At 45.8% G+C, this 13,551-nt stretch overlaps 1 protein-coding gene across 2 annotated transcripts in view; it reads left to right on the plus strand.

Annotated features, from left to right (window-relative positions):
• ETF1 (eukaryotic translation termination factor 1) overlaps window positions 1-13,551 on the plus strand; it is a 193,322-nt gene that overhangs the window by 54,836 nt on the left and 124,935 nt on the right. For both annotated transcript variants that reach the window (XM_086931443.1, XM_086931442.1), the window contains one exon: window positions 5,068-5,197. In XM_086931443.1, coding sequence (XP_086787569.1) covers window positions 5,068-5,197 — 130 coding nt within the window. The remainder of the gene's footprint in view (window positions 1-5,067; window positions 5,198-13,551) is intronic.

Below are 13,551 nucleotides of genomic sequence, written 5' to 3' on the forward strand. Positions count from 1 at the left end.
ACACAGAGCCACACACACAGAGCCACACACACACAGCCACACACACACACAGCCACACAGCCACACACACACACAGCCACACACACACAGCCACACACACACACACAGCCACACACACACACACAGCCACACACACACACACAGCCACACACACACACAGCCACACACACACACAGCCACACACACACACAGCCACACACACACACAGCCACACACACACAGCCACACACACACAGCCACACACACACAGCCACACACACACAGCCACACACACACAGCCACACACAGCCACACACACACAGCCACACACACAGCCACACACACACAGCCACACACACACAGCCACACACACACAGCCACACACACAGAGCCACACACACAGAGCCACACACACAGAGCCACACACACAGAGCCACACACACAGAGAGCCACACACACAGAGCCACACACACACAGAGCCACACACACAGAGCCACACACACACAGAGCCACACACACACAGAGCCACACACACACAGAGCCACACACACAGACACACACACACACAGAGCCACACACACAGAGCCACACACACAGAGCCACACACACACAGCCACAGACACACAGCCACACACACACAGAGCCACACACACAGAGCCACACACACAGAGCCACACACACAGAGCCACACACACAGAGCCACACACACAGAGCCACACACACAGAGCCACACACACAGAGCCACACACACAGAGCCACACACACAGAGCCACACACACAGAGCCACACACACAGAGCCACACACACAGAGCCACACACACAGAGCCACACACACAGAGCCACACACACAGAGCCACACACACAGAGCCACACACACAGAGCCACACACACAGAGCCACACACACAGAGCCACACACACAGAGCCACACACACAGAGCCACACACAGAGCCACACACACAGAGCCACACACACAGAGCCACACACACAGAGCCACACACACAGACAGAGCCACACACACACACAGACAGAGCCACACACACACAGACAGAGCCACACACACACACAGACAGAGCCACACACACACAGACCGAGCCACACACACACACAGACCGAGCCACACACACACACAGACAGAGCCACACACACACACAGACAGAGCCACACACAGAGCCACACACACACACACACACACACACACAGACAGAGCCACACACACACACACACACACAGACAGAGCCACACACACACACACACACAGACAGAGCCACACACACACACACACACAGACAGAGCCACACACACACACACACACAGACAGAGCCACACACACACACACACACAGACAGAGCCACACACACAAAGACATTTTATGTGCCCAGGCACCAACTGGTGGATAATATATTGTAAACGGAAGCTTTGCCGTTTCTCAGTTTTTTCACGACACACATTGGCTTTAACCCACAACGTACTATGTAACATGCCTTTATAACCCACATCGGGTGGGTTCAAGACTATCTTGTTACACATAGACTACTACTTGCACTCCAAACTTTATTGGTTTGTAAATGGCCCACAACATAATTTCCAACTTGCACAACCACACCTGTCTCCAGTTATTCATTTATTTCCATTCTATACACCTACACATGTACACACAGTAACTCAATGTTGAATGTGGTGTAGTGGCTTACCTGTCAACTTTCGACCCAGGCGAAATAGGGGCAAATAATGGCACTTGACCAAAACCTTGTTGCTAGGTGATGTAGGTGAATTAACTCATCTCTTTGCTTCAGCCCAAAACCAAAAGTGCTTAGAATTAGGTTAATTGCATGTATGATGCCCTACATAAATAAATGCGTATCAGGACATAAATAACTTCAATAGTGATCTCTCACTGAGTTCTATGCCCACAATATCTACACTGATTGGCGGGGCAAGACAGAATCTGTATCCTTCATCGTTTGCTTTTACACAATGTCACTTTAAGGAAGCAGTAGCGCCGCCATACACTCTGCACCCAGGATAAATGGAGGCACCGAACCCGAGAATGGCAGGTAGTCTTGCACAGGCGGGAAGCAGAACTTGCGCGAGCCTCTTTTGTGAGCTGACTGGCTAGTCCGATCGTAATCTATACTTAATAACCCAAAACTACAAATGCTGTCTCATAAGCACTTGCAACCTTACCTAAACAGCCAATATCTATTACAGGTCAGAGGACGACTGGGAGAAACATTTACTGCTGACAACTCTCCCACTGCTGTACTTGCTTAATTTGAGTAAGTGGTAGCAGGTGCGCCTACCGACGTTCATTTTAGGGGAGCGGCACACAAACGGGAAAAACGGAGGAAGAAAAAGACAGAAAAAAGTCACCAAGGAAAAAAAGTAGGGACCTGCAAGAGTAAGATAAGGGGCCATGGAGTGTCTGGCATTGTATAAAAGAGGTACTAGCCTTGGTATTCGGCGCACAGGTATTTAATATCGCTGCTGTGGTTTCTGAGCTGCGCTTTAAAGAAATTAAACACTGCCCAGAGTAATATACACCGATGCGTCATTATGTTATGTGTAACACCTCAAACAGGTGTTTTTTAGAATTTGTAGCTTTGCCTTTACATTTTGGGGTTTAAAAAAAAAAAAGATTTTCAACTGCAGTGCAGGTCCACTTTTGGTAGTGAAAAATGCAAACTGCAGGTTTTAGCAAAACACAAAGCTTTGCCAAAAGAACACACTTAAGACCACTGGCCGGTTACACCTTGCACTGTTTCACAGCAACGGTTTACGAGAAATGCACAAGTAGCTTTCCCACTTTATAATCGTCCAGATTATAAAATTGCTATTTACAAAGTCTCAGCCTTTTACAATTTTAACCCTGGGTCTGTGACCAGCTCTGGGGTCAACAGAGGGTAGTGCACGTACCAAATGCGTATGCTTCCCATGCTGATTTTTAACGGCCCATACTCACCCGGTGCACGTACAATGCGGCTGAAGCGGAACCTCGGAATACCCATGGGCAGTATGTACGGAGGCAGCCATGGCAAGCGACCTCTGCTGCTGTAGATAGACCCAGACAGTCCGGAAGAAGGAATCAAGACTGGAGAGTAATCATGTTCTCTACATCTCTGTTGATCGAGTCTGAACGCCACTGTAGCACAGCATTCACTGCTGAATGGCAGCTGCATTGGGGAAGTCATAACTGGGGCAAAGTAGCAGTAGTAATACAAATATATATAACCCACTCAAAAGAAGTATGGACAATACAATGTAATTCCGTACAGTACGGGAACTCTTTGGCATGTAGCTGAAACGCAACCCAAACGTAATCAAATTCACTGCACTGGAAACGCTGACAAAGCAAAACGGTTTTGTTTTGTTGTGCATAGAGTATCTTTACATGCACACTGTGACCGACGTACACCATACCTACTCCACGTATGCATACAGAACAGTGCACACGGACCAACAAAGTGCCAGACATAATTTCACACATGCACAACCAGTTTGAAGCGCAGCCCACTCCTGCAAAAGCCACTATGAAATGAAAAAAACATGGCGTCCCCCCCCCCCCAAAAAAAATCCGCCCACCGCCGCAATGACTATCGCAAAGGGGCGAAGAGCGAAAAAATCGCCGGAACGCCCACAAATCTGCTCCGGCAATGGCGGACAGATCTCTCTTCCAATGGCTAGCCTCCATTTATGGAGCTAGCCAATGGAAGAGCAGGCGGGAGAGAGCCCCCGTACTGCTTCTCAAAAGATTTCGCCTGCGCGAACGCTGCTGCGCAGCGGATTGCCAGGCGAAACCTAAAAAGGAGCATTTTCCTACAGTTTTCCGTTGACTGGTTTGGTTAGGTGTCTAGATGGAGTGTTGCATCTTAAATCTTGTTTTGTTCTGGATATGTTCAGTGACACATTGTTCAGCTCGCTGTGCTAAAAGGTGAGTGTTGAAGGGAGGAGGTTCAGGGAAAGGACAGATTTTTCCAAGATTTACTGTTGTGCTAAGTTTGAACACAAAGATTTGGTGGAGGAAAACAAAGCCTAAGAAGGGGTACAGTTTGCTTTCCTCATCTGAACTGGAACACTCTTGGTTCAAAGTGGCAATTAGGTGGATGGCCTGAAAGAAACCTCTATACACACATTCTTTCCAGATATACAGCCTTCGTATTTTTTTACCATAAAGCCTTGCACCTATTCCAGCCACCTCCTCATGCTATATATAGCAGTCTGTCAACATGTCTATGGAGCTGTTGGATCATTTTCCCTGTTTGTGCATTCTTGTTTAAAGTGTTCTTTTGCCTGACAGATTCTTTTTGGGCAATCCAGATTGACTCCATAAGTGACCCAAAGTGTGCTTTCAGAATCTGATTAGGTTTACAGTTACTAGGTTTGATGTTAATGTTCTTTGTTAATCTCCTCTGAGCCGGATGTATTTTCTTCAACATAATGCTGAAGATGCCAGACTTCCATCTCTGGTTTGGCATTGCTCAAATACTCTCAATAAGGTAACTTCTTCAGTATCTTACATTCATTGTTTGCGCTATGAATTATACTAGGGATTTTCCCTTTTGTAGCATGAAAAGAATATGAAAAGCAAATTCTGTGTAGTTACTTCCATATTCTTAGTACCTCAGTCATACTAAATGACTTCAAACTTCGTGATGATCTACTTCAGAGTAAGAAAAGAAGACTAATGGCAGAGAGGAACAGTGTATAAACCATTGAGTGTAGAGCTTAGAAGTGGTTTGAAATATTCATTTGCATGCTTTTATATACCATTGTGGTATGTCATTGGTTGGAAATACGTTTAAATTGAAGAGGCTGGCGGGCTAAGCAAACAGTCACCACATGAATAATCAACTTTGTCTTCCCTGTCCTAGATGTGTACCCTGACTGAATGATACATAAAACGTAATATTTACATTCTGAAGGCTTTAAGTGTTCACACTTGAGTGAACTAAAAACATTCATTAACTTTAGAGGATGCTTGCTTATTATTGTAATGTTTTGTTCTTTCATGCATTAAACATTAATTTGCCTTTTAAGCTGTTCCTTGAGATGTTACTGATGTCTTTAATTATTTCTTTATTCTCTTTAAGCGATTACAATCTAAAGTTTTGAAGTTGGTAGATATCTCTTATGGTGGTGAAAATGGATTCAATCAAGCTATCGAACTCTCAACTGAAGTGCTTTCTAGTGTGAAGTTCATACAAGAGAAAAAACTAATAGGTAAGAGTAAGAAGGCAGACTGCTTCTTTCATATTTTTAGGAAGATGGTAATTTATGACATTTTTTGACCTTTTTCTTCATGTTACTATTTACCAACACAAGCTGAAAATGCTGTGAGGAAGCAAGTCTCTTTTATAACAGCTCAAAATCTACAGCCCAGTATTACCCAGCATTGGATCCGTTATATATTTTTGTGGTTGAATAACTGCGAATTTTTTGGCTGAAACTGTGTTTTAGTTTATTGGTTTAAAATCAACTTGTCTTTCACAATAGTGTATGTTTTACATCTATTTTACACCAAGATCTGCACCGCTAGTCGTTATTCGAAGACTGACCCATTAATTTAAACATAAGCCATGTCATGAACGATCTCCATTCTTCTGTAACATTTGGTCGAAGTTGCCTCACTCATAGTAGGCAAAATAGCATTGACAAAGATGGCGGTTGTACTATATTATAGGATTGGTTTATAAGAGTGTATTTTTGAAGTTAGAAACCCCTTTGTCTTCCCTTTTTATAAGGGCTTCAGACCACCTCAAAATCCAGTTAGAAACATTAAAGCTACAATTATCTGCATTTTATTCTGCCTGCAACAGACATCATCTGCCTGATAGAAACCTAATCCAATTTAACCACATGACTCCAAGTATGTTTCAAATAAAGCAACACCCTAATGTGTTAGAGGCATGTATGACTGTGGATACACATGCTTTGAATACTCCTATCTAGTGGTGGGTCCAGATGAGCGCTAGTTTTTTTTTTTCTTTGAAGAAGGTAATTCGAGTCACGAGGTAAGGTGACACCTCCTCTTGTTAATAGGTCGCATGGGCGTCTACCCCATTGTTAAATTGTTTTCTCTCTGCCATCAGGTTCAGACGTTGTAGGAAGCTGGCTCTGTATATTCTATACCAAAGTAAGGTATAATGTGCACAGTCCATTGGATCAAAAAAGGTTTACAAGGGTAAAAGTAGATAATACCTTAATCTCTTATGTGGTAGTCTTGTTGAGCAGTAAGCTTTATCAGAGAGTAGTGTTAAGCATTTATTGTACACATTCTGGCAAGAACATGATTGCACACAATACAAGACTGATCTGTGACCAATTGTTTTGTATAAAATATTTTTGTTTTATATTTAGAACCAAGCCAGACTTGGTGCAGGTAAGTACAAATAGTACTTCTCCCTAATACAGTTGAATGTAGATGCAGATTACTTTTTCTACTCAGTGTGATATGCCTATATAACACACAGACATTTCCTAGATAAAAAGTAGGTAAGTCAGTATTGTAAACCGTTTTTTAGGTTCTTGTACAATCTCCACACTTAGTACTTTTTTCACAAAAAAGCAGTCAGTGCAATCCTATCGGAGGAATGAAAGTTATCGGTTTACAGGTAAGTACTTGGTTGTGGGAGTTGGTATTCTTTGATTAGAGCCAGAGTTCCTCCAGGGTCAAGGATGCACTTTTGTTACACCCTCAGCGGCACTAGGGCAGCCGGGTGCAGTGTTGAGACACAATGTTATCTAATTTTTTTTTGTCAAATCGGTTTATTAGCATTTTAGAGATTGTATGGAATAACAAGGATTTCAACCATTACATCTCAGCTACTTGGACAATGCAATTGAATATATGTGTACATTATTTCACCACAATTGAAGGGCACAATGCCACATTTACGGTATTTCAACAGCAAAGGAAAATCGCCCAAGGCTGGCAAGAGCGTGAAATGCTTTGAGCGGGCTACCTCCAGAATAGTCCATGACTGTCCACACGTATAGCCTCCTACATTAGCAGGATCGTTAGGGTGGATCCCCCCAACATGGGCCTGTGCACAAAAATGGCTTTTTTACAACAACTAAGTAAACTAAAACAGCGGCAAAATCACAGGCACATATGCATGCTAATCCCTTTCTCACCCGGCCCCCTGCACGCGCACCCCAGCCGGGCCTGCAACGCCTGCACGGCCTCATCGAGTAAGCAATAGCACCCAACAGAATATCTAGACAGAAGAACAGCCCACAGCACATTCCAACCCCTAAGAGCACCTACTGAACGCTACAGTGTCCGCACCGTTAATCCCACCCGGCAATTGCAAGGAATTAAGCATGTGTTCCCAGTGCTCCGCTATAGGTTCCTTGCGGAGCCCCAACGTTTCCTCTCTGCGTATGGCTGTCCACTCCGCCCGGGCCCATGCCTGAAGGGAGGAAGTCCACGCCTGTACCCCAGGTGGGTCACACGCTTTCCAGCGACTCGTGAGGAGGCGCTTTGCCACCACCATACCCAGATCTAAGAAACGGGACGACACCTTGTTTTTAGGTCTCGGCCTATTCCATTCCGCAGGAATGAATAGGACAAGTCTATAGCAGTGAAACCAACTAAGCTCTCCCAAAGCGGATTTCAAAGCTGATTTCCACGAGTGCATGTGCTCTCGTGCACGAGCTTTTGTCCGAGCCGCCTGCCTCCTGCCTTTGAGCCATTTGTTCCTTGTTCACACTTAATCAGCCTCCCTCCCACAGGCATCCCCCAGCGTGAGCTCGGCCTCAGGCTGTTTCACTTTCACGGCCGCGAGGCCGTGCTTCAAAGAGATCCGCTCCCGCCCCCTGCTTCATACAATTCACCAAGTGCCCCTTCCCCACAGCAGTGCCAGGAGCCGATGATTAAATTTCACGTGTCTGGTGCTTTCCCCAGTCTAATCAGGGGCTGTATTAATGATAGAAATGCGTGGTAGCCCTATTACCTCACATTTAATTCGTTACTGGACGAATTTAACTGACCGTGAAAGTGTAGAACACTAGTGGATTTTGAAAATGTCTTCAGTTAATGTGACATCAAGAAATGCCCACAGCTGACGAGGATGAAAAGCATATCTGTTCTGGTTGGAGTTTCTGTACCGGTTCAATTGTTTTGCTGGCTTGTTTTCATGCTCTCCGCACATCACAAAACTACCTCAGTGTTTCTGCAATCTTGCTTTCTTGACTGCAGAAGTCCCAAAAGTGTTTACTCGGTGTCACCTTGACTCGCCATGACCGGAGCACTCAGGACAGGCAGGCAGCATCAACCCCAGAGCATTAGTGACAGGCCGGGTCACGGTGTCTGCTTACCGGTTTCCCATCGATAAGTATCCGCTGCCCCCACCAGAGAGCGGGTCGTGTTCCTCTAGTTTGCTTATTCTTTTCCACCAGACACCCATCCCCCACAAACAAGCCCTGTCATGATCGCGGGTTCACTTCCGCTGAGGGCTGCTGGAAACAGGAGCTTATCGGTGCTCCATCTTACAAAGCAGGGCTGCCTTCGGCGGTCAGAGATCAGAAACGAAGACCGCTCTCTGCACAGGCTGCTCTTGGCCTTATCTGCCAGCATTAGGGTAAAGGGTGTGGCTTAACGGGCAGAGCTGCCAACTTTTGAACTAGGGAGCCGGGTTTGAGTTTCCGCTCAACATTCTGTGTGTTGGGGCAAATCACTTAATCTCCCTGTGCCTTCAAAAAAAAACTAATAATGATAATAAAAAAGTGATTGTGTTGTTGTGTAATGCACGTAAAACGTTCCAATTCCTTCGGGTCGAGTTCAACCTATATAATACTGTAAAAAATGGAGATCATTGCACTCCTCTGTTTTCACACTTTGTACTAATTCCAACTCTTTGAATTAGGTTGCAGAAAATTGCAATGCACATTGTCGGAGTTGGACACTCATTTATTAGAGATTTAAATCACTTTATTTTATACACTTCTCATGAGATGGGAATTAGACATTCATTGGACAGGCAGTCCTAAAGGAACAGTTTTACAGACGCCCAGCTTTGCCCATATGTGGAAGGAATTTTGTGGCAAAATTCCTAAAGTTCACCTTCATCGGCTTTGCTACGCTCGCAGCATTAACATTTGGCCAAGGCTCAGACCAGGCTGAGCCAGACACAATGGTACCGTCCAAACGTGCAATCTGCTGCTGTCCATGCGCCATCAACATAAGGGGTTCGTTTGAGCTCAGCTTTATCAGTTCACAATCATTCAAAATCCTCTGCAGGTAAGCATCAGGTAAATTTTTATGATCACTCAGAATCCCCTGTAGGCATCAGTTACAGCTTCACGATCACTCTGAATCCCCTGCAGGCAGAGCAGCAGCTACATCTTCATATTGACCCTAAATCCCCTGCAGATTTGCAGCAGTCCCTTCATTGTCACTCTGAATGCCCTGCAGGTAGGGCACCAGTTACAGCTTCAGATCACTCTGAATGCACTGCTGGTAGGGCAGCAGTTACATCTGACCCGGAGGACTGGATTAGGTGCTTTACGTGGGCCGTATAACTCATTATGGAACCTGTCTAGTCATCCCCAATTTTTCAAATTTCGCCATAGTATCGTTTTCATGAAACGTCTGTTGAAATTAATATGATGTGAGGTTTTGTAGAACACTTTTCTGGTATAAGAACTGAAGATATAAAGCAAGAGTGCTGGTACGCTAAAGCAAGAGCCACAAACGTGTGAGATAGTGTTTGAAATGGAAAAATATAGGTGCAAGGACCCTATACAACAGTACCTGCTTACTTTTGAGAAGTACCGGTACTGGGTCTGTGAACTTTTACATGCACTTCCTGATTGCAGAAAAACCAAAATGGTATCATCAAATGTTATGCTATGTAGTCATTACATGTGTTTCGTTGTTGTTTTTGCCCCATTGTCCTTGGAGGTTGGGCTCATAGCAGAACTGAAGTGTCACTGCCTGTCCTACGGCCAAGTTGGGTGCGGAAGACTGAATGGCCATTTTCAGACCTCGAACCGTGATATGGCTTTGAATAAATCGGGTATTCTTCCCGCAGGTGTAAATCTGTACTCGTTCAGGGGACTATTTTTCAGCTACAGGAATTGCTGGCTGCGTTTTCATCTCGAATTGAAAATTGTACTGATGCCGTTTACACTAAGACCTAATTAAAGATGTGGTTTTGAATGTGCAGTTAGTCTACCTTTACAAAAAATAGACTATACCTTTCGTTTTATAAGGCATTTGAGTTCGTCAGACTTTACTAAAACTCCAGTGGGTTATGCCTTCATTCGGCAGTTTAAAGGCACCACATGACTTCAGGAGGTGAACGTGCCTGGGCTTATATTTCCTTTTAGTAAAAAAACCCAAAACAAACCATTTGTAGTCACCAACTGCAATAAGCACATCTGCAAACAGTTTTACATGGCAGGCAGGCAAAATCAGTATGTCCCTGAGGTCAGGGCTTCTCAGGTGATTTGACAGCCCTTTTGTTTGGAGATTATTTTCCACCTAGGTTGGGTTTTCTTTGCATGGTTTTTCTTTTTTTCGTTATTTTTGTTCTTTCCTCAGTCTCTCGGGCGCCCCGGTCACTACCACAGAACCGACCCCAGGTTTGCTCCTATCTTTTTTCCATTCCAACATGATGGCGATGTATGTTGTGTCTCTTGTCTGTCAGTGGAGTGCAATGGTGTTATGTTAATAGTCTATAAAGCACCATGTATATGCCTCCCGCATGCTGTTTTTAGGTCTCGACCACCACCACAGCACCACCACAGCACCGCTCAGCAATACCACAGCACCACCAAATCAAATACACAGCACCACTCAGCACCACAAAAACAAAACTATGCACCAACACAGCAACACTCCAAAACCACTACATTACTCAGCACCAGCCCAGCATAAGTCAACACAACAACAGCACCACTCAGCACCACACCAGCATCAATAAGGGACACACCAGCATCACTGTACACCACCACAGCACCACTCAGAAACAGCACAGCAGCAATCAGCCCAACACCAGCATCACTCAGCGCAACACCAAAATAAATAACACCACAGCATCACTCAGCGCCACCACAGCATCACTCAGCGCCACCACAGCATCACTCAGCGCCACCACAGCATCACTCCGCGCCACCACAGCATCACTCCGCGCCACCACAGCATCACTCAGCGCCACCACAGCATCACTCAGCACCAATCTGTGCAACCATTCAACAACTGGTTCAAATATGTTCTCTCAATGTTTCAAGCTTTATTACAAATGTTACAAAAAGATGTTAATATTTCACTTCTGTTCTTGGATTTTCGTCACAATAAAATACACTGAACATTATCTTAACAAATGTTATTTACAAAAGTTTTAGCTATTGCCATGAGAGGTTAAAATCACTTTTATTTAAGTATTAATTATTTAAAAAAATTAAAAGCCATTGTAATATCAATACAGCTAAGTCACGTAAATACAAAACATGTTGCATTACAAATGCTATAGGTGTCACATTTGCGAAAATTATAACTATTGGCATTGTAAATGACAAAGCTATTTAACTATTTTCAAAACCAACACACAAATAAAAAAAATTGTCATTTACAAGACCAATAGCTCAAACTTTCCTAATGCGAGACCTATTGCATTGCAAATGCTTGTTTGGGTGGTCTCCTGCAGTGGTGCAAAATGTATTCCGGCCAATCAAAGGGTATAGAAGGCCAGTGCGTTTCCTAAGTAGCTCACTGATCACACTCCAGTAAGTGCCCAGCCCAGGGCAACTCCACAAAAGGTGAAGGAGTCCCGCATCCATCGCACCAAACCTAGGGCACGACGCATCTATGCGGTGAAAGTACTTATTGATTAGCTCAGGCGTGAGGTAGGCTCTGTGCACAACATAAAGTTGTATCTGGCGAAAGCGAATGGTCCTGGGGATGCGCACCGGACTTTTAATGATTCTCTCCCACTACTTATCAGATAGTGGCCGTCCAATATCTCGCTCCCATTAACCCCTAAGTGGGGCCAGACTGGTCCCCGTGTGGATCCGAAGCAACGCAGCAAACCAGCGGACCAGATGTTTACTCCTCCCCATGACATGGAGGTATTGCATGGTTAAGTGCTGTTCAGGTTCCGACTCCACGTCTCCCCACCTGGCCGTCAGCGTCTCCACGAGGGAGCGATGGAGCAAGAACCCCCCCAGGGGGGAGTCCGTCCTCAGGGACCGATGTCTCATATGCCACTAACGCTTCATCCTGGTAGAGGTCACCCAGTGCCTGGATAGCCTTTTCCCTTCACTGTTCCAGCCTCCCGGAGAACCCTACAAAGGAATAGCTTGCTGGTACGGGAGTACCTTTCGTGTGAGGAACAGGGCTCTTCGAAAACATTTGTATGCCACTGCCAGCAGCAGCGGAGTGGGCCTCGTAGGCGTCGCCAGAGGATGAAAGAGTCTGGTTACACGCTCCAAAGAGTACGGTATTGTCTCTACCCCTATCCGCCAACCATTGGGCGATCCATTGGATCTGCGCAGCCAGGTGGTAATGTTCGAAGCAAGGGGTGGCCGGCCCTCCCCAGTACGTTGGCAAAAATAACTTCACAAACGCTAGTTGGTGCCGAGAGGCGCCCCAGATAAAGTCCCTCAGGACCGCATTAAGCGACGAAAAGAGAGGCAACAAAATAGTACAGGAGTCGGGGGAGCATGACCATCTTGGCAAGAGCCACTCTGCCTGTGGTGGTCAGTGTGGGAGAGTGGACCAAAAGCTTATCTGGGATCAAAGCTCAGTCACCGCCCGCCCAAGGTTGCTATCGAAGAGGTCAGCCGGCTGACAGTAGATCTGGATCCCCAGATACTTAAAGGTGTCAGCCTTCCATTGGACTCTAGTGCCTTCGAGACTGTACCCCGGATCTTCTATCCCAGCGCCAAACGCATAAAGGCAGGACTTGCCAGCATTCACCCGGAGGCCCGAGACAACCGCGAATTGACGCAACAATGGGGCTAGTTGTTCCGGAATACATGCCACGTCCCTCACAAACACCAGCAGGTCATCGGCATAGAGCGATACCTGATGAATCTCATCTTCCAAGGGAATGCTGTCTCCTAGAGTCTGCCTCAAGGCCACCGCCAAAGGGGTCAATAGCCAGCGCGAACAGTAGTGGAGACAGGGGACATCCCTGCAGGGTTCCCCAGCCCTCTCCCACCCCCTCGGAAATGTAGGGGCCCAGCCGCACACGGACCACTGGATTAGTGTAGAGGAGCTGGACCATCTGCAGGAAGCCTATGTCAAGCTCATAACGAGCTAGCACCGCTGACCGATAACCCCACTCTAAGCAGTCAAAAGCTTTTTCCAGGTCTATTACCAGGCACCCCGCCCTGAGCCATTTCCTCGTCTCCTCTGCTGCCACCCTGAAAAATCTCCTAAGATTCAGGGACGTGGATCTCGCGGGCACGAACCCATTTTGATCAGAGTGTATAAAGTGTGGGACCACCGACGCTAGCCTCCCTGCAAACGTTTTTGCTAAAATGTTATAGTCCCCATTGAGCATAGCCAGTGGCCTGTATGAACCCAGGGCTGTGAGGTCCCTGTCCGGCTTGGGCAGTAAGACCAG

The sequence above is a fragment of the Lissotriton vulgaris genome, chromosome 7, assembly GCF_964263255.1.
Source record: "Lissotriton vulgaris chromosome 7, aLisVul1.2, whole genome shotgun sequence".
In the NCBI taxonomy this organism is placed as follows: Eukaryota; Metazoa; Chordata; class Amphibia; order Caudata; family Salamandridae; genus Lissotriton; species Lissotriton vulgaris.